The 27,774-nt window shown below is 41.2% G+C and overlaps 2 protein-coding genes across 4 annotated transcripts in view; both read right to left on the bottom strand.

Annotated features, from left to right (window-relative positions):
- Positions 1 to 17,793, bottom strand: part of slc38a8a (solute carrier family 38 member 8a) — an 18,248-nt gene extending 455 nt beyond the window's left edge. Inside the window, exons 1-8 of one of the 2 annotated variants that reach the window (XM_017717162.1) lie at positions 17,604 to 17,793; positions 9,742 to 9,940; positions 9,431 to 9,587; positions 8,874 to 8,978; positions 6,632 to 6,689; positions 5,359 to 5,473; positions 3,060 to 3,207; positions 1,870 to 2,069 (exon numbers count right to left, since the gene is read on the bottom strand). In XM_017717162.1, coding sequence (XP_017572651.1) covers positions 1,870 to 2,069; positions 3,060 to 3,207; positions 5,359 to 5,473; positions 6,632 to 6,689; positions 8,874 to 8,978; positions 9,431 to 9,587; positions 9,742 to 9,940; positions 17,604 to 17,792 — 1,171 coding nt within the window. In that variant the 5' untranslated portion in view covers position 17,793. The remainder of the gene's footprint in view (positions 1 to 1,869; positions 2,070 to 3,059; positions 3,208 to 5,358; positions 5,474 to 6,631; positions 6,690 to 8,873; positions 8,979 to 9,430; positions 9,588 to 9,741; positions 9,941 to 17,603) is intronic. The other variant, XM_017717163.1, reaches the window with a different exon arrangement.
- A 5,564-nt stretch (positions 17,794 to 23,357) lies between these two features.
- Positions 23,358 to 27,774, bottom strand: part of mbtps1 (membrane-bound transcription factor peptidase, site 1) — a 29,913-nt gene continuing 25,496 nt past the window's right edge. Inside the window, exons 18-24 of one of the 2 annotated variants that reach the window (XM_017717142.2) lie at positions 27,202 to 27,326; positions 26,848 to 26,925; positions 26,557 to 26,697; positions 26,312 to 26,443; positions 24,731 to 24,857; positions 24,512 to 24,642; positions 23,358 to 24,092 (exon numbers count right to left, since the gene is read on the bottom strand). In XM_017717142.2, the coding sequence (XP_017572631.1) occupies positions 23,881 to 24,092; positions 24,512 to 24,642; positions 24,731 to 24,857; positions 26,312 to 26,443; positions 26,557 to 26,697; positions 26,848 to 26,925; positions 27,202 to 27,326 (946 nt within the window). In that variant the 3' untranslated portion in view covers positions 23,358 to 23,880. The remainder of the gene's footprint in view (positions 24,093 to 24,511; positions 24,643 to 24,730; positions 24,858 to 26,311; positions 26,444 to 26,556; positions 26,698 to 26,847; positions 26,926 to 27,201; positions 27,327 to 27,774) is intronic. The other variant, XM_017717143.2, reaches the window with a different exon arrangement.

Here is a 27,774-nt window from a genome sequence, read left to right as displayed (position 1 = left end):
GGGAGTGAGTAGCCAGTGCTCTGGCTTCTGACTGGCTATAAGTAACATGGCACTTCTCCCCTCCTGGACACAAGCTGTTGCTGCTAATGCTGCTATGCTCATCAGTGTGGGTGTATATAATTCTACACACCTCAATTCCAAAAGAGTCTGTATAATACATGAAAAGCATCAGTGATCAGTAAATTCTGTTTGATCTGTATTAAACTGAAAACAGTGCCAAAACACAATAGGTGATGTTTTATCCAATATTTTTGGACAAATATATGCCCATCCCAAATTTGGAAAATCAAGCCAGGACAGGGGCGGCGTAACCACTGTGTTACATCACCTTTACTTTTAACAGCACTTCATAATGATTTAGGGACTGAAGCCACCAACTGATCCAGTGGAACTTTTCGCCTGTTATGCAGGTCAATTAACAGCACAGGACCTTCTTTGTTGCATTTTGTGCTTTATAAATCTCCACAGGGGGCAGTCGTGGGCTGGAGGTTAGGGAACTGACCCTCTGACTGGGAAGGTCGCCGGTTCGATCCCCAGCATCGACAGTCCATGACTGAGGTGTCCTTGAGCAAGACACCTAACCCCCAACTGCTCCCCGGGCGCTGCGGATAGGGCTGCCCACCGCTCCGGGCAAGTGTGCTCACTGCCCCCTAGTGTGTGTGCTCACTAGTGTGGATGTGGTGTTTCACTTCTCGGATGGGTTAAATGCGGAGGTGGAATTTCCCCATTTGTGGGATTTAAACGTAACTTATAACTTCAATGGAAAACTGAACTGCAGGCAGGCCAGTCTTGCATCTGTACTCTCTGAAAACACAGCCATGCCGTTGTTCTGCTGAAATAAGCATGCATGTCCCTGAAAACGACGGCTTTAAGACGGCAACATATGTTGCTCCAGAATGTGTATATATCTTTCAGCATTAACGGCGCCTTCATAGACGAGCCAGTTAGCTATACCATTGGCCTAATACACACCCCCACAGTGTGACAGGCCCTTTGAACTTCACACTGGTAATAATCTGAATGGTCCTTTTCTTCTATGGTCTGGAGAACATGTCCATTATTTCCACAAACAGTTCTAGAATTATTTTTTTTTTTACTAAATGTAAAAAATGTCAATGAAAATCTTTAATAAAACAACTTATTAGATAATATAATACTGAGATGTTACTGCAAACACACGTAATAATGAGCTTCTGGTAAAGCCTAGTGGCAACTTGAGAGGTAACAGTGCTCTGAGCTGGTGAAACATCTAATACAACACTGTTTAAACAATATAAGTGAATAAAACGTTATGTGCACATATTATTTCATATTATTGATGAACTTTTCTCTGATTCTGCTTCCCAGCTGTAGACGGGGATCAGAAGAACTTCTTCTTCAGGCCTGGATCTAACTTAGCTGCTCTAACATGTCCAGTCACCTTAACTTGTTTTGCAAATAATAATTGCAAAATGGAAATTATTACCTTTTACACATCGGCATTACTTGTCAATCATCAATGATATCTGATTACATCATCCTATGGCCTGGGCCTGTTACGCACAGACATTTCTCCAGATTCCTTGAATCTTTTGATGTTCTACTCTGTAGAGAGTAAAATATCTAAAATCCATGTCCCACTTTTTTGGCATCATCTTTAGAATGAGTGCACATTTACGAAGAAAACAATCAAGCTGAGAAAATAACTTTGATATCTTTGTGCTATTTTTGGTTTAATAGAGGCCAAAGTACGTTTACAAACCATTGCTTTCTGGTGTTATTTGCATCTGCAGACTGTCTCGACTTTTTTGGAATTGAGGTTTGCAATCCAACATCAGCACATGTAGAGAAATGAAAGCAGACTATGAAATCCTGTGTTTGCGGTCTAACCTGGAAAAATGAAGATGAAGAATGCACTAATTCCACCAATTCCACTGATAACTTTGCTGATGTCTGGGACAAACACTGCAATGAGGAGAGTGGAGACAACCCACATTATGGTGAGACCGACTCTGGTGCAGGTCTCAAAGGAATCAGTCACCATGAAGTATTTCCCACTGCACTTCAGTAGCCGATCCAGAATCACTGACCTGTAAAACAGGCACAGTAAGCAAACTAGACTTGCTGGACCTGACTGACAAATGAAATAAAAAATTAAGTCCATTAAAATAATGTAGGCGTGTGACTTTGCTTCATTAATTTTCTGTTAAACAACAGCGATAGTTTCACTTTATTTATACATGTTTAACACACTGGGGAGGGCAGCTATCCAGTTATGTAAGCAAGTCCAAAAACAGAAAACTGCCATTTTCCAGGGCGTAAAGATTGAGTATGTTAAGAATTTAAACAACGTATGTATGTCCGGCGGCGCGGCGAGTAGCTGCAGCGGCCACTTCGGAAACAGCAAAACGGTGGTTTTTTGCTATTTTTGTTTACTGTCTGTCGTGTCACCCGACCAAAAACTAGATACATACACAGCTCTTTTGATGCTCTACCTGCACTATCTGGTCATTGCTGCTACACTGTGTTTACTCTGGTTTTTCTGCTGTGTGTCTGTCTGTCGTCTGACTGCGTGACGCTCAGATCACAGCAGGTTAATATCTCTGCTCCTTATTCCACGACCTCATGTCCAGAGTGAGTGCCTGTTTAGAGTCTGTCTACTGTGTCTAATCTCTGTTTAATTTATCCTATTTATTGTTTCTAGCTTCATTTTTTGTTCGCACACGATGTCGCACTTTGTGCTTTTTGTCCCACGTTGCACCGTGATGTTCCTGGAGGAACGTAATTTAGACACTGTGTACCTGTACAGAGATGGAATGGCAATAAAAGCCTCTTGACTTGAGCATATGAAATAATTCACAGCAATACACACACTTGGTTTTCAGTTCTGAGGTCAGGATTAAATATTTTGACATTCTTCGCTTTTTATGTCTTAATTCTACAACTCTAGTTACAGACTACAGAGTTACACTGTATTAGTTACACACTGGTTGTGATAGTAAAGCCACACAACTCACTGCATAATTATTCATTTTGTAACTACGACATAATAACAACTGAACACTGGGAATTATTGCTACCTTCCAAGCAGCAGAACGATGGGGTAGATGGTGATGATTGAGACTCCAAACAGCAACCTGGCAATGATCATGAGGACATCATCTCCACTGTAGGACATCAGAACGTCAGCGGCAACATTGTTCCCAAAGGTGAGATACCCATAGATTCCTGGAAAGATGTTCGTACAAAAAGAATCCAGCTAAATTATTTCCTTACAGAAGCAGGTCATCCAATAATGTCTGACACTCCACATATGCCCTATAGCACACCTGACCGACGGGTCAGGTGAGCCCTGCCAAGACAACCTCATGCTGCATTCAAGTAAAGTGGGAAACAGGCAAATACCAACAAAGCAGATTTTCCATCGTAGATGTTGTGTTCTAACAGAGTTTAGTGAACAGAGATGCAGGGCAAAGAGGAAACAAAGGACTCTGTGTGTTTACCTGCTGCGCATTTTCCACTGGTGAAAACTGGTTTTCAATAAATAAATATACCTTGTGTGTTTCGATTCTGGTTCTCCCATAATTGACAGAAGTGCAAACATCTTTTTTTCTTAATATGTTAAAGAAAATGCAGGATAAGTATTAGGGCTGGGAATCTCACGATTCGATTCCAACTCAGAGGCCGCGATGCGATTATAAAACGATTATCGATGCATCTTATTTTTCTATACAGGATCTCTTTTTTCTCACTGTGTGAGGACTTGGTGCTTTTAAAGCAAAGTATTTGTAATGATCTATAATGAATTTACTTCCAATATTTTTTATTAATAAAACAAATGGAAGTGATGTGGACGGCTCTCGTTCACTGCTCTTGTTTGGAGCACATGAGACGCTGTGGTCACTCATCAGTTACGGTGAAATCAGATCCAGAGCGATAGCTGTCCCTGCAGCATTATTATTTTTTTCACTTCTGTAATTTCTGTTTTGGTCTCACTGTAGAGATCGGGGGGTTGCTGTGCCAGTAAAACACCTTAGAGACTGGACGCTGTATCTCAGCTCCAAAGTGTGCACCATAGCGCGAAAGCCATGGTTCTCAACGACGGAGAACTGGCGTGCAGACTGCAGGTCACATAACAACGCAATCTCTGTTAGCTACGAAAAGGCAAAGAGAGATTTAAGACCAACGTTTTGAGATGAATGGACTTCGTGTTTATAAGCAGCGCAGTTGGTTTCCTGGAATGTTAAACCTGCGATGAAAGAAAAGTTGCAAAGATGAAGTCAGCTTCTCTTTCAAATTTCCCCGTTCCACCTTAAACGCGCTGCATTTACATTCTGGCAGGCAGAATTTAAGGTGAAACGGAAACATTTGAACAAGAAGCTGGAAAATGAGAAGCGACTTCAGCCTCATAAAACATCAGAACGTTGAGCAACATTTACAAGACACTGCTCTACTTTTGAAATGCGCTGCTCTGTAAAGTGTTTAGTGTCGTGTTATGTGTCATTATATTCAGTAGTGTGTCCCTGGACTGTGACTGTATTTAGAACATTATCCTTGTTTATTCCTGCATGGCCACGTCTTTCGCACCTGTCACTTGTCATGTATAGGCGGAGCCTAATCTTGGAATCAGTCCTACTATAAACCTGCATCAGCCCAGTGTCTTACGGGCTGGCTGGGTGTCTGGTATCTGCGAGCAAACGAATAAACCTCACTTCTCCAGACATACGGCTGGTCCCCTGGTTAAATTCTGGCGGAGATGTGAGGAAAGCGGCTATAGCTAAAGCTTTAAAGCAGAGCAAAGTAGGTCTGCGTTTTTGTTTATATTTTTTAGCCTATACTAGGACTTTAAGACATACTGAGACATACTGGACATGAAATGTTGTGGCTCCCAAGGTGGTTTGATTTTTGTTGAAAGGATGTCTCTTCTAATCTAAACTAGCGGTTAATGCAGAGGATGCCAGTCAGATTTCTCGCTCACCCAGCTGTGTTTTTGTTATGTGCCTCCACGGATTGTCCGGGCACTGCACTTCCGCACTTCCAAGTCCCAACTTTTACGTTCCATCAACATTACAATATAAATTAAATATTTAGAAAATCGATTTTTGACATTTTTAATCGATTTAGAATCGTCCACATCCGCATTGCGATGCATCTAAGAATCCCCCCCCATCCCTAATAAGACCCAACATTAACATCAGTGCTCCAATATTACGACATGTTTGATAATGCATTAGCCTTTGTTTATTTTAGTTCAGTAAATTCGTAATTTTTGCATTAAAAACTTCATAAATTCATACATAGGTTTACAGGTGGCCACATAAACACACCATGAATAACTCCAGCAGCAGAACTAAAAACTATTACATCAAAGAGCCCCACCGGTCAGGGAGTAAATGACGAGACAGAAGAACATCGACACCAGTGAGATGACGACCCAGTGAGAGAGCTTCTTATTCTCCATACTGCTGTAGATGGCAATGCAGGCCTCATGACACTGGAGAAAAGACAACAAAGACAAACAAGGCGTTTAATGCAGACTGTAATAACATCACAGAGCTTACCATGAGTAATTAAATCAATTCTGGCCATCAGAATGATCAATTTATTGCTTATTCACTGCAGAAGAGACCGTTCTGGACAGTTCTGTCTGCACTACGTATAAATATCATCTGCATGTTCACATTAGAGCTGTCACAGTACTCGAATATTGTACCACTGCCAAATGTAGGATCACACTTCTATGGCAAAAATGAAAAGGTTTATCAATGTTGGACCAAACATAGACAAAATATTCAAGAGAATATTCAAGCTTAACGTGTCTAATTGTTCATCATATTAAATACTTTACATAATTAACTAACATACTTCATTCAGCACATTCTGGAAATAAAAGCAATATGGCCCAACATTATCACACAGCTTTAAAACAGTTATATCGACATGTGTTATGTCCACCAAGGCTCAGTTCTGTTCACTTTAAAATGACACATACTGAGCTGGAACATGCAGTGATGACTAAAATCAGCTCTTTGAACAATATTCACAATTTTAAAATCTGTTCGGTCAAAAACGGGAAGTGTTTCAGCCGCATATTTATCCAATCTGCAATGAGAAATGACTGGCAACCTGAACGTTCCAAACAAACACACCCCATTAAAAAGGAACGCGTCTGCTTCACCTGTGAGTCAAACCAGCCACACACACATATGCTCATTAAGCCCCCACCCGAGGAAGGAGAACAACCTTCCACCGAGTCGCCTCCTTTCTCACACAGCTCTTTCACTATTCCTTTTCCTTTCTTCTTCCCATTGCTGCCCTGTGATCAATCAGCCTCCAGCGATGGCTGCCGAGAGCTCCGGCGCTCCCATGTGGCTTTACTCTTGTCTTTTATTACACTTTTGATAGCCCCCACTGCACTGACTTGATTTCCTGAAAAGCAATAAATAAAACTCCCAAAATGTTTCATTCTTCCGCTGTTTTCGGATCACCTGACCTTACCCACTATAGCTGGGCTGGCATGAACTCCTGCCCTAGGAATGATGGCATTTGGTGAAAGATTTTCAGTGTCACATTCACACGTAAAACGTCAATTCAGAAAACAGCACTGACGACCTCCATCACCCCACAGTCACTACACCCAGCACCCACTCACCTGAAAGCCAAAGCAGATAGTGGGAATGACGCTGAACATCGAGACCCAGGTGCTTATCCTAGAAAGCAAAAGGCCAGACACCAACACACACAAGAGTCACACGGAGAGAGTTCTTCAGAGGAGAGGGGTTTCAGTCCCCTGACCTTCAGGAAGCAACTGCATCGATGAGTGTTCAGCTGTTATTTAGCCTCAGCCCTAACCTTCAGACTGGATGGAGTGGATGAGATTAAGAGAAGCAATAACGCTGTGCAATCATCGTCATCATTGTATGTGGTCTGCCCTGGGCCCTGTGCTCTTCCTTTATCAAGAAGGTCCTGACCGATGTGTAAGTTCTGTGGTAAAGGTTAAGTTAGGATGTATTTTATTTATGTTTTTGTTATTTTTCCCATGATGGAGTTCTGTTTTCACCAGGCCAGCCTGTTTTGCTGTAATAGAAGTGAGTAGTAGTGACTGATCTTTATAAAAAGTCTTTATAAAAAACTCAACAGCCTCACCTGAGCAACTGTCCTCACCTGAGCGGCTATTTTTCACAATATAAAACCAGCCGCTGATTATTTTTTCCCACTGGGAGATGCACTACAGTATGGTTACAAATACATGACCGCAATAATATTTTGTCATTTCTACTGCCAAGTGAAGACACTACCTGAGCAACTGTGACAAACTTGGCTACCTTTCTTATCAGGGTGGCAAGCGTGACGAGCAGGAATGGATGAATACAGCCTACAAAAGATCTTCATACATGAACAGGAATGCTGTTACCAGCCGGCTGCTATTCTATAGATTTTACTTTTGCTCTGTAATTAAAACAAGCAAGTGATGCTGAAATGTATTTAGATTTATGTAGCAGCTTATGTGTTTCATTTGGATCGGATCAGGGAAAACGCATGGCTCATATTAAGTTTGAATATGGAGACAACCTGGAAAGATTGTGCAAAATTATACAGAAAGTGACCATATTTTACAAATACAGGGCATTTTACATGATTTGCATTACATTCTGAGTTCAAAATTTATTTCACTTGTAAATCACTACAGTACAATGCAGTAAGCTGTGAAATGTTTACGTGAGCATAAAGTTTATGATGTAACTTTACCTAATTTGCCTAATATAAGCTCCTCCAGCTTGTATGGACAACATCAATGTTTTAGTTGAACACGACAGCTGAATGTCGGGTGCCGCTGTCTTCACAGCTCTTTCTAAGTGACTTCTGAGAACATCGAGTGTCGTGGAACCAACAGTGACTGCTCGGAGCTGATGGAGCCGATGAAAATCACACTGCACAGTTATGAACAATTCACTCTTATTGAGGCGAAGAACGCAGAGTGCTTCCTGCTCAGGGGTCGCATCTCCTCGCAGGCTGAAGGGGGCCCTCTTCTGGTGACAGACAGAAACTCTATGCCCCCCTCTTTCAAATAGTATGTGATTGGTTCCCAGGCGTCTCACAGTGGTAAAAATATGGCGCTTTGAAATCGGATTGATCTTTTTGAAATACACCGTATTTCATTATTTCTATTCTTGCATATAAACCAAAGAATTAACAACCTTATCAATGTCTTATTGCCCTTCCCTTGAAATCTATACGTTGTACAGACCTCAGGTTTTGATGCAAAGTCAATGAACTATAGTTTCAGCACATACTGAGCTCATGTGTCTACTAGTGTCTAATAAAGTGGTTTCTGAGAACCTAAAATCACTCAGGTTTGGAAATTTCGCACCTTCCTCCCCCCTGAGGATCCCATTAAAACAAAATTAGCCTTCTGTAGTGACTTCTACTTCTACGCATTAAAACAGGAACAAAGAATGTTTTTTTCAAATGTTACAGTTTTAAGGAGAGTGAAAATAATGTAATCGTTTTAGAATTCAGCTAAAATACTTCACAGACTTTGGTTTAGGTCACTAGCAACAGATAAAAAATGGATGAAAATCTAAAACATGTAGTAACGCATGTCCAAGATTCGGTCTGATCTGACAAGAAAATACCTGCAGAGAACCTTGCATAGTATCATGGTTCTGCTGTGAAACGGGAAACAGACACAGGTGCTCAACCTGGGTACAAACAGTTCTGGATGTGGATTAGAACAGACTGTGCTGGACACTGCCTGGTGGAAAACAGCTTAAATTGGCGAAGCGACAAGGGTTATCACAGGCTGTGGGACTTCGATATTGGCTGATTAGTGGTCAGCCAGTATGTCTGTCAGGCTCACCTGCTACGAAATATAAATGAGATAAAATACTTACCCACTGCTGTATATTGGTGACAGGTGGACCTCAGGAATTACTCTTGTATAATATTTTACAATGATTGCTACAGTCAAATATGTAGCAGCTAGAGTTCCTAACACACTACAGATCAAAAAAAAGAGACACAAAGGAAAAATGAAGTTTGACTTGGGCATTGGACTCAAGTTTAACAGCTAATATAAACATTAGGCCTCAAAGGCATCCAACACAGAAATGCTGTCAACAATCAATCATGACGAAATGCAAGAAATGATAGCAATGACTGTACATGTTGATTACTCAATCAAACGGTGACGGTCTGTCCATCGCAGTGTGTCAGAGACCGAAGCATTTGTTTACTTTATTAATGATATGGCACTGAAAACAATAATAGAGTTATCTACTGTGATCAGTCTCTCACACTACTACAATCACTCCTGAACTATCCCCTTAAAATCCTCTGAAGTGCTGCAAATTTTTTACATTTAGTTTAATGGACTGAACACATTATGAGCCATCGCCCAGTCTTTCAAATCCTTTAATCCACTAAAGCTACTTTAATGAGCGTTTCTCACCTGGTGTACTTCTGTATCCCAATTTCTTTAGGAATGGAGAGGGGGAGGATGAGGAAGAGACATAAGACGAGGAGAGTAAACCTCTGGTCTGTGTACCAATGATGAGGCATCTCGCTTTCACTTGAGCCTGTGATTACCTCATATATAGAGACCCACACTGAGACACAGGCAAAACAAAGAGATGGGCATAAACAAGATTTAACAGTTTATCCTAACTGACCATAACTCTTATACAGTACAGCAGTCACCGGAGTAAAGTAATGTGGTCAAAGACCTAGAATGGACTCATAGACAGAGTGAGCGTTATTCACATTTCTGAAGCTGGTCGGCCACTATAATGAGGAAGGCCACAGAGATCATGAAGAGGTTGAAGACGAAGCAGATCTCACAAAGCTTTCCTATAGCAGGCCCGCACACATGTCGCACCACGGCCTGGTATGTGCTCTGTCCACTGATAGAAGATGAGTATCCCAGGATGACCAGTCCACTAACAAGGAACACAAGAGACATCTGAGGAAGAGAGTAAAATGCCATGAGCTCCTACTGTATCTACAAATCTAAATTGCACTAAATATCTAGACTGTCCAAAGAATTAATGAGGGAGACAATCCTGTCAGATCAGGATGACCACAGTGTCTTGAGACGGTTCCTTTCCATTTCAGCCCATTCTTTGTGCTTCATGTCAGAGTCACGCATATGACAGGTTCAACAGACATGAAGGAACACTGAGATAGTTCGACTGACCAGCAAACTCACCAGACCTCAACCCCAATTCTCAATTTGGAGCAGCAAGTGCCATGCCAAAACTGGCATAAACAAACTCTGGCTGACATGGGCAGCTAGTCCAGGGAAGAGTGGGCTAGAATGGACAGGAGACTGGTGAACCTTACCTGACAGGAATGGCACCATCATTAAAGCAAGAGGACGTGTAATCAAGTATTAGAAAATAAATGATGCATGCGACTATTTTTAGTCTGCTGAACTTATCGTCAGTCTCCAATAATATGTCAACACTCTAAATAACTATCAACATCTTCTCATTTCCGCATCATAGTATCATATCATATTAATACCATCATATGATATGATTTCCATCATATTCTCCATTGTATGTATCTACCTTCTATGATATACGCATGCTCCAAATATCTACATTCTCCTTTACTCTCTCTCCAAGCACCATAACAAAAGTCCACATCATATCTACATTCTCCCTCATATCTACAGTCACCAGATATCATATCTACATTCTCCCTCATATCTAGACACCAGATATCATATCTACATTCTCTCTCATATCTACAGTCACCAGATATCATATCTACATTCTCTCTCATATCTACAGTCACCAGATATCATATCTACATTCTCCCTCATATCTACAGTCACCAGATATCATATCTACATTCTCCCTCATATCTACAGTCACCAGATATCATATCTACATTCTCTCTCATATCTACAGTCACCAGATATCATATCTACATTCTCTCTCATATCTACAGTCACCAGATATCATATCTACATTCTCCCTCATATCTACAGTCACCAGATATCATATCTACATTCTCTCTCATATCTACAGTCACCAGATATCATATCTACATTCTCTCTCATATCTACAGTCACTAGATATCATATCTACATTCTCCCTCATATCTACAGTCACCAGATATCATATCTACATTCTCTCTCATATCTACAGTCACCAGATATCATATCTACATTCTCTCTCATATCTACAGTCACCAGATATCATATCTACATTCTCCCTCATATCTACAGTCACCAGATATCATATCTACATTCTCCCTCATATCTACAGTCACCAGATATCATATCTACATTCTCTCTCATATCTACAGTCACCAGATATCATATCTACATTCTCCCTCATATCTTCAGTCACCAGATATCATATCTACATTCTCTCTCATATCTACAGTCACTATATATCATATCTACATTCTCTCTCATATCTACAGTCACCAGATATCATATCTACATTCTCCCTCATATCTAGACACCAGATATCATATCTACATTCTCTCTCATATCTACAGTCACTATATATCATATCTACATTCTCTCTCATATCTACAGTCACCAGATATCATATCTACATTCTCCCTCATATCTTCAGTCACCAGATATCATATCTACATTCTCTCTCATATCTACAGTCACCAGATATCATATCTACATTCTCCCTCATATCTACAGTCACCAGATATCATATCTACATTCTCCCTCATATCTAGACACCAGATATCATATCTACATTCTCTCTCATATCTACAGTCACCAGATATCATATCTACATTCTCTCTCATATCTACAGTCACCAGATATCATATCTACATTCTCTCTCATATCTACAGTCACTAGATATCATATCTACATTCTCCCTCATATCTACAGTCACCAGATATCATATCTACATTCTCCCTCATATCTACAGTCACCAGATATCATATCTACATTCTCTCTCATATCTACAGTCACCAGATATCATATCTACATTCTCCCTCATATCTACAGTCACCAGATATCATATCTACATTCTCTCTCATATCTACAGTCACCAGATATCATATCTACATTCTCTCTCATATCTACAGTCACCAGATATCATATCTACATTCTCCCTCATATCTACAGTCACCAGATATCATATCTACATTCTCCCTCATATCTTCAGTCACCAGATATCATATCTACATTCTCTCTCATATCTACAGTCACCAGATATCATATCTACATTCTCCCTCATATCTACAGTCACTATATATCATATCTACATTCTCCCTCATATCTACAGTCACCAGATATCATATCTACATTCTCCCTCATATCTACAGTCACTATATATCATATCTACATTCTCCCTCATATCTACAGTCACCAGATATCATATCTACATTCTCTCTCATATCTACAGTCACCAGATATCATATCTACATTCTCCCTCATATCTACAGTCACCAGATATCATATCTACATTCTCTCTCATATCTACAGTCACCAGATATCATATCTACATTCTCCCTCATATCTACAGTCACCAGATATCATATCTACATTCTCCCTCATATCTAGACACCAGATATCATATCTACATTCTCCCTCATATCTACAGTCACCAGATATCATATCTACATTCTCCCTCATATCTACAGTCACCAGATATCATATCTACATTCTCTCTCATATCTACAGTCACCAGATATCATATCTACATTCTCCCTCATATCTACAGTCACCAGATATCATATCTACATTCTCCCTCATATCTACAGTCACCAGATATCATATCTACATTCTCCCTCATATCTACAGTCACCAGATATCATATCTACATTCTCCTCATATCTAGTCACCAGATATCATATCTACATTCTCCTCATATCTACAGTCACCAGATATCATATCTACATTCTCCCTCATATCTACAGTCACCAGATATCATATCTACATTCTCTCTCATATCTACAGTCACCAGATATCATATCTACATTCTCCCTCATATCTACAGTCACCAGATATCATATCTACATTCTCTCTCATATCTACAGTCACCAGATATCATATCTACATTCTCCCTCATATCTACAGTCACCAGATATCATATCTACATTCTCCCTCATATCTACAGTCACCAGATATCATATCTACATTCTCCTCTCATATCTACAGTCACCAGATATCATATCTACATTCTCCCTCATATCTACAGTCACCAGATATCATATCTACATTCTCCCTCATATCTACAGTCACCAGATATCATATCTACATTCTCCCTCATATCTACAGTCACCAGATATCATATCTACATTCTCCCTCATATCTACAGTCACCAGATATCATATCTACATTCTCCCTCATATCTACAGTCACCAGATATCATATCTACATTCTCTCTCATATCTACAGTCACCAGATATCATATCTACATTCTCTCTCATATCTACAGTCACCAGATATCATATCTACATTCTCTCTCATATCTACAGTCACCAGATATCATATCTACATTCTCCCTCATATCTACAGTCACCAGATATCATATCTACATTCTCCCTCATATCTACAGTCACCAGATATCATATCTACATTCTCTCTCATATCTACAGTCACCAGATATCATATCTACATTCTCCCTCATATCTACAGTCACCAGATATCATATCTACATTCTCCCTCATATCTACAGTCACCAGATATCATATCTACATTCTCTCTCATATCTACAGTCACCAGATATCATATCTACATTCTCCCTCATATCTACAGTCACCAGATATCATATCTACATTCTCTCTCATATCTACAGTCACCAGATATCATATCTACATTCTCCCTCATATCTAGACACCAGATATCATATCTACATTCTCTCTCATATCTACAGTCACCAGATATCATATCTACATTCTCCCTCATATCTACAGTCACCAGATATCATATCTACATTCACTCTCATATCTACAGTCACCAGATATCATATCTACATTCTCCCTCATATCTACAGTCACCAGATATCATATCTACATTCTCCCTCATATCTACAGTCACTAGATATCATATCTACATTCTCTCTCATATCTACAGTCACCAGATATCATATCTACGTTCTCCCTCATATCTACAGTCACCAGATATCATATCTACATTCTCTCTCATATCTACAGTCACCAGATATCATATCTACATTCTCCCTCATATCTACAGTCACCAGATATCATATCTACATTCTCCCTCATATCTAGACACCAGATATCATATCTACATTCTCCCTCATATCTACAGTCACCAGATATCATATCTACATTATCTCTCATATCTACAGTCACCAGATATCATATCTACATTCTCCCTCATATCTACAGTCACCAGATATCATATCTACATTCTCCCTCATATCTACAGTCACCAGATATCATATCTACATTCTCCCTCATATCTAGTCACCAGATATCATATCTACATTCTCCCTCATATCTACAGTCACCAGATATCATATCTACATTCTCCCTCATATCTACAGTCACCAGATATCATATCTACATTCTCCCTCATATCTACAGTCACCAGATATCATATCTACATTCTCCCTCATATCTACAGTCACTATATATCATATCTACATTCTCCCTCATATCTACAGTCACCAGATATCATATCTACATTCTCTCTCATATCTACAGTCACCAGATATCATATCTACATTCTCCCTCATATCTACAGTCACTATATATCATATCTACATTCTCCCTCATATCTACAGTCACCAGATATCATATCTACATTCTCCCTCATATCTACAGTCACCAGATATCATATCTACATTCTCCCTCATATCTACAGTCACTATATATCATATCTACATTCTCCCTCATATCTACAGTCACCAGATATCATATCTACATTCTCTCTCATATCTACAGTCACCAGATATCATATCTACATTCTCCCTCATATCTACAGTCACCAGATATCATATCTACATTCTCTCTCATATCTACAGTCACCAGATATCATATCTACATTCTCCCTCATATCTACAGTCACCAGATATCATATCTACATTCTCCCTCATATCTACAGTCACCAGATATCATATCTACATTCTCCCTCATATCTACAGTCACCAGATATCATATCTACATTCTCTCTCATATCTACAGTCACCAGATATCATATCTACATTCTCCCTCATATCTACAGTCACCAGATATCATATCTACATTCTCCCTCATATCTAGACACCAGATATCATATCTACATTCTCCCTCATATCTACAGTCACCAGATATCATATCTACATTATCTCTCATATCTACAGTCACCAGATATCATATCTACATTCTCCCTCATATCTACAGTCACCAGATATCATATCTACATTCTCCCTCATATCTAGTCACCAGATATCATATCTACATTCTCCCTCATATCTACAGTCACCAGATATCATATCTACATTCTCCCTCATATCTACAGTCACCAGATATCATATCTACATTCTCCCTCATATCTAATCTACAGTCACCAGATATCATATCTACATTCTCCCTCATATCTACAGTCACTATATATCATATCTACATTCTCCCTCATATCTACAGTCACCAGATATCATATCTACATTCTCTCTCATATCTACAGTCACCAGATATCATATCTACATTCTCCCTCATATCTACAGTCACTATATATCATATCTACATTCTCCCTCATATCTACAGTCACCAGATATCATATCTACATTCTCCCTCATATCTACCTAAATATCTTTCTCGACACTCTCCATATGCCATAACTAATCTTCACATCATATCTACACTCTGCAGATATCACATGTACATTCTTATCTTATCTTCAGGCTCCACATATCCTATCAACCTTCCGCATGATCTACTCTCCAAACGCCAACATTCTCTATAATATCTATAATATTAAAACTAGAAGTGTATCCAGGGGGTGGCCCATGCCACCCTAGCAAGAAGCGTGGCCACTCAGCTATTATCAGTTAGCCATGATTAATAAAGCATCAGTTACGCATGATGGTGAAAATCTGTCACCAGGGTAGTCACCAGTCAGTTATACGAGTCTGATAATGCACTAAATAATTTGTGTCTTGCAAGCAGCAAAACCGCAAAGAGATGAGCGAATGTGTGCGGTGCCCCTTCAGCAGTGCTGCTCTGAGTTACACAGTGAAGCTGGCTTCGCAATCAAGAGTTAAAAATGACTCAGCTATAATCGTTTATCATGCTAATTAATTACCTTTCACAGGTGAACACACGCGGGTGTTGTTGATTACTTTATAAGCGCTGTCTGCCTGGCTTTCTAACCACTGGACTCATGTGAAGCTACAGCGAAGCCAACCTAAACGAGCAAACTCTATGACTTGTCTACATGAAATGTTTTTCTTAAACATTAAACAAATGCGTAATTCGTTCCAGCTCCCCAAATATCATACCCACATTCTCCATCATCTGCACTCTCCATCATCTGCACTCTCCATCATCTGCACTCTCCATCATCTGCATTCTCCAACATCTGCACTCTCCATCATCTGCACTCTCCATCATCTGCATTCTCCAACATCTGCACTCTCCATCATCTGCACTCTCCATCATCTGCACTCTCCATCATCTGCATTCTCCAACATCTGCATTCTCCATCATCTGCACTCTCCATCATCTGCACTCTCCATCATCTGCATTCTCCAACATCTGCATTCTCCAACATCTGCACTCTCCATCATCTGCATTCTCCAAATGCACTCTCCATCATCTGCAGTCTCCAACATCTGCACTCTCCATCATCTGCACTCTCCATCATCTGCATTCTCCAAATGCACTCTCCATCATCTGCAGTCTCCAACATCTGCACTCTCCATCATCTGCACTCTCCATCATCTGCATTCTCCAAAAGCACTCTCCATCATCTGCAGTCTCCAACATCTGCACTCTACATCATCTGCACTCTCCAGCATCTGCACTCTCCAACATCTGCACGCTCCATCATCTGCACTCTCCATCATCTGCACTCTCAATCATCTGCACTCTCCATCATCTGCACTCTCCAACATCTGCACTCTCAATCATCTGCACTCTCCATCATCTACACTCTCCATCATCTGCACTCTCCAACATCTGCACTCTCAATCATCTGCACTCTCCATCATCTACACTCTCCATCATCTGCACTCTCCATCATCTGCACTCTCCAACATCTGCACTCTCCATCACCTGCACTCTCCAACATCTGCACTCTCAATCATCTGCATTCTCCATCATCTGCACTCTCCAACATCTGCACTCTCAATCATCTGCACTCTCCATCATCTGCACTCTCCATCACCTGCACTCTCCAACATCTGCACTCTCCAATATCTGCACTCTCCATCATCTGCACTCTCCAACTACACTCTCTAAGCATCACTCAGTACTGACGTTCTGTAAACGCATCACTGAGACTGAGACCATGTTTCATTTCACCGGATACCGTCTAGAAGCGTTTCCAGAGCAGGTCTAGAGCAACAGGCTCTCTATCAACACACTAATGTATATGAACACAGTCCAGTCTGAGGGAGGCCTGTAGGTCAAGTCTTGTCCTATCAAGTTGCGCTTGGTTGGGCTCAGGATGCCCATAATCTACTGACCATTTCCACGGTGAGAGCAGAGTGGATTCCTCCGGCTCGCGCGAAAGCCCAGGGAAAGTTTAGCAGTCCTGCCCCCAGAGCGGACTTCAGCATGATGACCACCGCCCCGAAGGAGCCCAGGCTGCGGCCGTCCGCGGCCAGCGCGGGTTTGGCCAGTAAGCTAATGCTCTCTCTAGCGAGCTCCTCCATGCTTGACCAACAGCACAAGTCTAACCAAATCGCACGCGCCCCTCAAGCAATTAGGCGAGGGGCATCAGGAAATCGGGCAGATGATTGGCTGAAGCTGCAGGCGTTCTGAAGTTTGTAGACCAATCATATCCGTGAAGCACGGGGCACAGCCGGCAACGTGGCTGTCGCCCCCTCTTTATCAAATGTCCAGTGAAGCATAGGCCAAGAGCTGACCGCAAGCAGAAAATGAGTGGCCTGGCTTGTTGTGGGCTAAAGCTGGAAGGACATTACCCCTGTGACCTGATGCCTGCCAGGTACAGCACACTTACCAACCAGAGGGTTTCAAACTGATCATCTCAGCCATCCAGTTACTTCTAATTAAAGAACTTCATTTAAGATGATCATCTAAGAGTAGCCTATCAGCTAAAACTGCTTGGACACTCTGCTACCCTACAAGAAGAATACACGGCTAACAAAATGTGAATGTGTGCTGTTTCAGGGAAGATTTGTTTTGGGATTGAACCTGATTCTTTCTTCTTTCCCTTGATATCCATATCCGATACCCACCAACTACAATTTGGCATCTTGTAGCACAAATAAAGCGATTGCAGCGGTGAATATCTGTATAAATACTTCCGAAAAGGACAGTTTTTTATTTTAACTGTGAAAAAAAATAGAAGCAGCATGTAAAAGCTTTGAACTTTATGGTCATTTTGTACAGGTAGTTAAGATTCTCCAGATTCAGATTCCCCACAAGGGGGCGCTATCGGCATTCAAGTAGTTTTGTGTGTGTCAGTGAGAGAGGAAACCCACACCAGCAGGATCTCGCGAATGCACCAGCGTTTGCAGTCACAGAAAGTGGATATACCTCAGCAAAGATACACAAAAAACTACTTAAGTACAGTAACAAATTACATTTACTTAGTTACTGTCCACCACTGGTCATTTGGCATTGCACACACAGAGTAATGAGAATAATTCTTAAATTACATAATTGACTACAACTTCCACAAACAATGGGACAAAATATTTGGATGGAGATGCTTCATGTTGACGCACACAGAAAAGTCTTCTGCATTTGTGGAACTATCAACTTTTCTTGTTTCCTCTCAGGTAAGTTCTTCATTTCTCCAAGCATGTGGAACAACGCTGTACAGCTCTGCCTATAACTTACGTCGCTTGATGGGTGAGGCACTCGGCCAGCCTAGCATGTGACCTCCGTTAACAGGGAACCTCTTGACGCCTTAAAGTGTGAAGTCATGTGTGTCCTCACTGCTCAGTCATGTCAAAAAGGTCATGTGTTGTGACCAGACTCACTGCCGAGTAGCCATTCCCAGGCTGGTCATTGGCCCCAGCTCTGGTGGGGTAGGCTGACGCTGTGGGTTCAGTTTCTGTTCTTGCCACCAGAAGAAGAAGGCGGGCACTCTTTATCCAGACCTGGCTTTTTAGCAGAGGACGTAATGAGTGAAGCTGGAAACCTTCCAAAGAAAAGGGGGGGGGGGGGGGGGGGGGGTGGTCATGTGACCTCATACTGGACATGATTTGAGAAATCCATTGAAGCACAGATAACTGGTCACAAGGTCAGTTCCCATGTTCTTCATGCAATTAGCCTCCATCGAGGGTCATCATGCTGAGGGGCCAGTGACATTTTCACAGGCTATTCGGCCCCATTAAAAGTGGATCAGGGACAAGGTTTAGAGGGACCCCATCACCTTTAATGAAATTAGTCCACTTCACACTGGCCCAGGGCCACAGCATGGGTGACTGGAGGACTGATGTGTGTGTGAGGGGCGGGGGGGCTGATTTGGACTGGTTACAAGGCAAAGGCAGAGAAAACAGTGGCTATTGTGCTCTCAACCCAGGACAACTTTCAGCTGTTTAGATTGTTTTTGGTTTGTAGCACTGTTGCTGAAATGCTCAGCAGTGGTCAGCAGTAAACAGTGGTGCTGTTGTATGGCACCAGCATGGACAGCAAATCTGTTTAGCAGCAGACTAGAAAGTTTTCTTACTGTAGATAAAGATTTTTGAGAGGGCTGTTCCTAAATCATACCACCAATACTTTAGATTTAGGAGCATCTGAGGATGGAAAATACAACCTTATAGGAATATTTAGGAAAATTGTATTGAATCCTAAAGTGAAAACATGGTCACAAAAGTATGATACAAATGTGCACCTGACTTTAGGAGACATTAGGAAGTGCTGACATTTTTCGGTCTTTTGGCTCATTAACGTATATATATATATATATATATATATATATATATATATATAAAAACACTTTTAGTGTAAATACGATGATTTGCAAAATATGTCTTTTCAAAGTTTGTATAATAATATCTTTTCAGTTACAGTGCAAAACGCACCATTCTTTAACTTACAGTCAAAACGGTCATTAAGTAAAAGTAATTCATCCTTTAAGAGGATAGATATTTGACTTTATCCACTTCCATGAAGGAAGCAGCTTTCACTGTTGAGAAAAATAAGAAAATCAAGCTCCACTCTGTCCAGATTTCCGTCCATCCTTCCACTGTGAGAAGACAACCCAACACCATGGATCTGACAGGATGTGTTGCTGTTAATGAGAGAAGGAAACATACAAAAAAGAGTGTTGCAGGCATCAAATTCAAAATGAGGGAATATTTACAAAAAACAATAAAGTTTATCCGTTTGAACATTAAATATCTCGTCTTTGTAGTGGATTCAATTGAATATCGGATGGAAAGGATTTGCAGATCATCGTATTCTGTTTTTATTTACACACACACAACGTCCCAACTTCACTGGAATTGGGGTTGTATTTGAAAGAATGGAAGCTGTAATAAAGGCAAAGAGTGGAAACACTAAACACTGAAAGGTTTTATTAACAGATTCATTATCTGTTCCATTTCTATTAAATCTATGCTTTCTGCTTGTACTAGATGTCCATTGTGACTTTTGCACGGTACTGTAGGTTGACTGAAAGTGGAACGGTGCTGCCTGCCTGCTCCTCTCGGGTTGTGTGAAAGTGAATTGCAGAGTCTCTGTGGAAATGTGTGAAAGCACCGCACTAACCAAAATCAACATAATCTGGCTATAGGATAAAGAGGATAAAACCCAAGAGAATCCTGCTCCTCTGGGTGACTGACATACAAATATCTACATTCTGATGCTGTGCCACTTTATCCACATACATTTAATAACACATAAAACTTTTCAAACTGACTGTATGGCACTGAAAGCAGCTGCTGGGAAAAAGTCATACATCCATTGAGAAACAGCAGCTTGCCTTCTATCTCAGTAGTCTGGGAAAGAGGCCAAGTACTGTTAACACTCCACTGCACTGAGTGCCACTATGAAACATGAATATAGATTAGTCTATATTGTGGTTACATTTTTGTTTTGTTAGTGTTTCACTGACAAAGACCAAAAACCCAATACAATCAGCATAAAAGCCGCTCGTCCGTTGAAAGCCACATAAAGACTTAATTTTCTGAGCAGTGACTTTTCCAGTAAATAGACTTTACTGTGAATTGGAACAGGTTTAATTAAGTCTCGTGATATTGAATAACTAGTAAAGGCTTCTGAATTTCATCTTCAATTTGGACGGCACGTTTCAAACTGGCTTCTGAATTATTCAGTTGCACTAAACCTACATAAGACAATTAACATTGAGTCTGTGAAGAACTTTACATGCAGCCTGATAATCGGTTAATAATCCGACTAATGGCTCAATCAGAATAGAATACGTCCATGTAAACACCTCAATCGGAATAGACTCATCCGATTGAGGCCATTCGGAATACAATTTCTATCCCATTGAACAAGAAGAATAAACCTCTAAATAACCTGTTAAATAGAAGAATCATATCCGTGTAAACGCCTGAATCCGATTACATTCCCTATCGGAATGTGTAAGAACGTTCTGCGCATGCGCGGCGCGTCACAGCGAAAGGTTTATAGCGGTCAGCGCGGTGGAGCAGAAGCTGGTCTGCAGAGGAGACGAGGTTTATACTCTGAGCTTTAAAAGACGGCGGTGGGACGGACGTCCAGCTTATGTGTCTCAGAGCACGACGTCTTCCTTTATAAGGACACGTGAAGGACGTTTTTCTGAGTCTCAGTTTAAAGCAGTTAAAACCACAAGCACTGCTCACTGCTGCTCATCTCACGCCGACTGGACCTCACGTGATGCTCGCTGTCATGGTAACGTTCGCTCTAAGCGCTGCTCCACGCACGCGGGTCACTTTGCATCGGAATTACTTGTCGCGAGCATGTAAACGAAGATTTTCATCAGACAGTAGAACAGAGAGAGAATAAACACCTCAGTCTGGATCTGTAATCTTTGCGTGGAAACAGGGCCAGTGAAGTGGTCACTCCTGCTGCCCTACCAGTTTCATCATTTGCAGTGATGCCGGCATACTGATGACTTGTGGGCTGGTGTCTAAAAGTGTATTCAAGCTGTCTAAGCAAATATTCCGACCCAGGCAGTCATAAAGAGATTTTTCTCCCCATTAGTGAATGAAACTTGCACAGGACAGGGACTCTCAGAGGCAGAGAACGCCCCAGACGTCGTGCTAGTGTGATATAAAAAGCAAGGCTCTCGTCCAGCGATAGAACCTGTTAGCAGAACTTAACTCATTTATAAACTGCAGAATGGACCCGCAGGCCACTCAGTCAAACGCTGAGCGAGGGCGACAGCTCCATCCATCTTCTGTATGAAAGCAAACGGGGGACAGAGCCATTCTGTCCATCAGGAGTGAGGCAAAGCAACACACTCATCACTTCCAGAACCACAGCCAGGAGAACTCAACGTTCTACTTCAAAGAATACACCAGCTGACACACAAACAGCACGGCGCAGACGTCAGTGGTCTCCCTTCTTTTACTTCATTTCCAGTCAAAAAGGCTGTTAAGTACAAGTTATTCATTTTGGCAGATTAGATATAAAACAACCCATTTGCATAATACAAGAAAAGTGTGGAAAAGATCTGCTGCGCCACCAAAACAAGCTCCACTCTGGCTTCAAACCTGAAAAAATCCAGTTGTTTCTGTCCATCCTTCCAAGCCGTTACTGAAAAAGAGAAATTGATCTCAAATTGCCAGTCTAGCAGTCTGGCTACTCCAGAATCCAGACCTCAACATCACTGATTAAGTTTGGGATTATTTGCACCATGACGAGCAGAAAAGGCAACCAACTTCTAAGACTCGGATGTATGGAAAAAGATCCTTGGAGAGTTCTTTGACCAAGTCTTCCACAAAGAATGGGATCTGTAATAAAGGCAATGGGCAGAAACACTTTAGAACTCATCACAGTTGGTTGTTGATTCTTCTCTGTACAATTTCCAGTTAAAAGCTTTTTTTCTCTCTACACTGAAAAATGAATTACTTGTACTTAATGTCCATCTTGAGTGGCAATTAAACAATAAGGCCGTTCTCAGATTTCACACCGTATTGCACTTTTTATCGTTCTTATGCTTCATTCGTCAATCGCCCTCAAACTTTAATACTTATTTTTAGAAATTCTCAAAACGGGCCATTCATTAAAAGCTTAGTTTCATCTGTAGCACTGCCCTGTTCAAGCTTCCCTCTGATGCAATAAAAAGGCAGAGACAGGTGTGCTGCTTTATTATGGATGAGATATATTTTAACATATTGTTGATGCTACCCCACCAACAAAGGTGAAAATGATGACAGTATTTACAAAATTATCATCAGCCCATTTTATAAAAACAAACAGGACACAAAAAACAAAATGATTCGATTTCAAATTTTGACCAAAAATACAAAAGCTGGGAAATGTGGAAAAAGTTAAAAAGGCTAGAACACTCTGCCTCTTTTCATGTGCTGTTTTTTTTCCTTGGTTGTCCAGTCTGACATGTAAAGCAAGGGTCAATTCATTAATTGAGCATTATCAATAAATTAAAAAAAAGTACACGGTTTTGGTCATTGGAATGAAAGGCTCTTCTGTAGAAAGGAACACTATTGTCCATAGGCAAACCCCACCATAGGGGTCTGGCTGGCAGTTTCATCATAGGTTGAGTGCATCAGATGGCAGTTCAGTCTCTAACAAATGACACACAAACACACACCATCGGAAAGTCCTGGTGTGTTAAGGTTTTAGTGTGAGGCAGTGTCACACAGTAGGGTTTCTGCCTGTGTGGGGCGTCTGTTGCTGCTGCTGCTGGAGGTAGAGGGGCCGTTTGATGCGAGGTTTTCTACGCTTGGGCTTGCTCCTGGACTTGGTCAGCTGCACCACGAAGAAGGACAGCACGACCATAGCACCCAAGAAGGCAAACATAGGGATGGTCTGACCCACCTCCTGATTATAACGTCCTGGCATTATACCTGAGGGCACACAAATCACACAGACTAAAACATCCATTCTTGCATTTGTGCAAAAGACAGCAAACCAAAAAAAGAAATGTACTGCCTAATTATCCAGTATGTTACTGGAGAAAGGTGCCACGATATTTACTGAGATGCTTCTTGGTGACCCTATGAGCAGCATCTCAGTCAATGCATCCTTCATCTATGTGCTAAAAACCAAGTAAAAACTGAGAGAATGAATCTCAGATAGGTGAAACATTCTTAGAAAACTAGGAAAGCACCAGCATGCAGCACCAGCCTTAAAGCTAAAAACTTCTTTAATGCTTTTATACAGCTACCAGCTGGAGTTTGTTACATCGGGGACAAGATGCAAATGTAAATGTTAGACCTAACATAAGGCCTAAAGCACTGACGCAAGCAGTATTAACCCAGCTCACCACCAGGAATGTCCCAGGCTCCACTCTCCCCTGGGGAAAGTGGCCTGACCTGGGGCCGATAAGCCCCGACGTTGGGCAGCTCCACCTTGTCTATGTCCACAGACAGCAGCTTCTGATGCTTCCAAAGGTTACTGCAAAGAGAACAATTAGACCAGTTATGTACCGTCCTGTCTGTCAGACCCTGCTGTTATGAGTGGTGCGGGTGGCGCTCTTACTGACCTGGGAGCTGTCTCGTTGAGTGGCTGAGGTTTGGCCCAGGACAGGTGAGGGCAAGCAGGCAAAGGCCGAGGCTTGGGGTCGCCCAGGTGGGCTTCTAGCACTTTGGAGTAGCGATAGAGGTGATTGCCTGAAGAAAGTGACAAGAAATGTTCGATCCTTTAAACTCTTCAGGCTTCTAAGTGGGTCCAACTATTTATCTCCCTCTCACAACTACAGAACATGGTAGTTTCACAGAAGTTACTGAATAAAGCCTAACAAACCGAGTGAGACCCAAACAAAATATCACAAAAATGCAAAATCAGCAATGAAACATTTCTGTGAATAATGCCATTTCGACCAGCAAACATACTGTTCACGCAAATCGTGTTGATTTATTAGGTTTCGGTAAAGGGAAGAGAATTCAGAGGGAGAACTGCTCAGTATTTAAATGTATAGTGTTAAGATAATCAGCTCCACTTAGATTTTGTCTGAAAATGACAGAAGAGCTGATTCCTGTGTACTGCTGTAACCACTCTGAGAGCTTGGTTACCATCTACAAGTGATATCGCAAGTGGCAATGATCGGGGGCCAGGTAGTACACGGCATTATAAAACATGCAGAATACAAATGACGATGTTTTAGAATAGCCTCCATTATATGGGTTCTCAAAATTCTCCAAAGTCAAAAATATCTAGAAAACAGCACAGATTTTGGACACGAGCAATACATGCACCTCAGTGAACTAGACCCCCTTACAGGGCAATAATTTCAGAACTTCTCACCCTTTTCACTGCTTATGACTTTTCGATAACATTTTTTTTTTTGCATCAAAACTACACAGACCAGTTTTTATATTCTTGTTAAAACTGTCTTTTCTGGAATTCTGTGAAGCTGCTTTGTGACAACATCCGTTGTAAAAAGCGCCACAAATAAATTTGATTTGATTTTGATTTGATCTGAACAGACACACCACTTTTTTTCCAGCGTGGTTTGAGACGAACAGGCAGAATGTCTTCAAGTGCAAGAAGGAATAATTTGAGCCTCAGTATAAGGGCAATGGAGTGACTTCGTTTTGGAAAAGTAAAAATAGCGCAGCAAGTTTAGTCTACTTTGAGTTGGAGCACCACATGCGAGGAAGAAAAAGACAAACTAATCCCTACGACGTCTGTCAGAATGTCCTTGTCTGTGGAACACAGCTGACCCGTCATCTCGGTTGTCACCATGACAGTGTCTAGACACAACTCCAGCAGGTCAAATGAGTTCGTGTCACCAGTGGAAGTTTAGACAAATTGTTACTGTTAATTTTATTCTAAAAAATTAAAATAAAATTAATTTTATAATTTCATTTTCGCATTTTGAAAAATCATGTTTGGTGTACCCCGCTACCCTGAGGGAGAAGCGGCTTAGAGAATGGATGGATGGATGGATGGATGGATGGAGTACTAGATGTCAACACTAATACAGGTGGCCAAACCAATTTATTGATGTCCAAACAACCTGCATATTGAACTTGCTGGGGAAAGGCCTTAATTCATTCCATTTAAAAAGAATGAGAACTACATTCAGGATCAGATATTTGACGCTACAATCCTGGAAACTTGCCTTCAAGCCTCTCTGGTAGGGGCTTGTCTGTGCCTGCAGGAGGCGTCACTTTGTTCTGTGAGTGGAGAAGGCTGGGCGGAGTCACGCCATAGGATGTGTACTGCAGCAGAGCATCTAACAGCCAGAAACAATCTATAGCCACACATGGAAAATGCAAGAATGTGAATATTAGCATTAATTATGGCCAAATCAAGTACTACTTCAAGATACTGTATACTGACGATTTAAAAGACGGCTGACTGTACCTTTCTGTCTGTGACTGTCGTCTATGCAGTTGGAGTCTCCATACAGTGCAATGCGTCCTCCTCCTTCTGAGGGCGTTTGGTACAGTCCAAGCACAGGAACGTTGTCCACCACCGCCGTCTCTTGCTTCAAGACTTCTAGCCCTAGAAATGGAAGACACAGGCGGAAAACGAGGTTTTGGTTGTCTGTGTGTGTGTGTTACGGTAGATACTGAAGAAAGAGAGATGCAGATAATGACTGGTGTCCATGGTAACAGTAGTGAGGCGTGCACAGGAAGAGTGTGTGCCAGTTACCTTGATCTTTTAAGGTTTGTGCAATAACAACCCCGTCTTCCGGAAAGCGTGCAATACTACAGCCTGAGGCATAGTACACTAACGAGACGGAGAGAGAGGCAATACGTTACATATTAAAATCTAAGAATACACTGTACCACCCAGCTGTAGCTGTACACATGCTGATACCCACTAATGGCTCTCCAAAGTCACATTGCATTTCGCTCCCACTGTGGACTAGTATTCACTTATATGGCATAGCTTAAATATTCATGAAAATGATTGTTTTGCTTTTTGCTTAATCAGTAGTGGTTTTAATATTTCATAAAGTTAAACCAATACAAGACTTAAAGTACGTTGTGAATAAAATCTTACTGTCATGGTCTGCCATTGTGAAGTCTCCCTCATAAAGCCCATCACTAAAGGCCATCCCCCACACAGAGATGAGGTCATTCAGGGCTGGTATATTGGCGCCCCCTGTGTCTGGCATCCACCATTGCCTGTAAATGAAAGCATACTGCTATAGCACAGCACGGGCATCAAGAGTCTTCAGAGCTGAAATTCTGTACAGCCCCAGGAGAAACAGACAGAGCTTATCTAAAATATTTACTGATGTTACACACACACTTCTCCTCCCTGAAACACCAACTAAACCGCTATCTGTCAACTGATGGGCTTAATCAATCATGTTCCTCTGACACCAGAACAGTTTCAAACAGAACCAGAACCATTGGAAAACATTTCTGTGGCCAAAATAATAATATATGACAAGAAAAAAAAACATTTTATGACTTTACTAAACCATTATATTTTTATAATCAATCAGCCAAAAATGTGCCTGACCCATCTTCCAAGAACAATACAGAACATCTGGTTGTGGAGGATTATTAACGCACTGATCAGTGTCTGCTTATACTGAGAAACTGACATGAAGGACAAAGATAAGCG

The sequence above is a fragment of the Pygocentrus nattereri genome, chromosome 7 (assembly GCF_015220715.1).
Source record: "Pygocentrus nattereri isolate fPygNat1 chromosome 7, fPygNat1.pri, whole genome shotgun sequence".
Lineage (NCBI taxonomy): Eukaryota > Metazoa > Chordata > Actinopteri > Characiformes > Serrasalmidae > Pygocentrus > Pygocentrus nattereri.
This window is presented reverse-complemented; position numbering and strand designations above follow the sequence as displayed.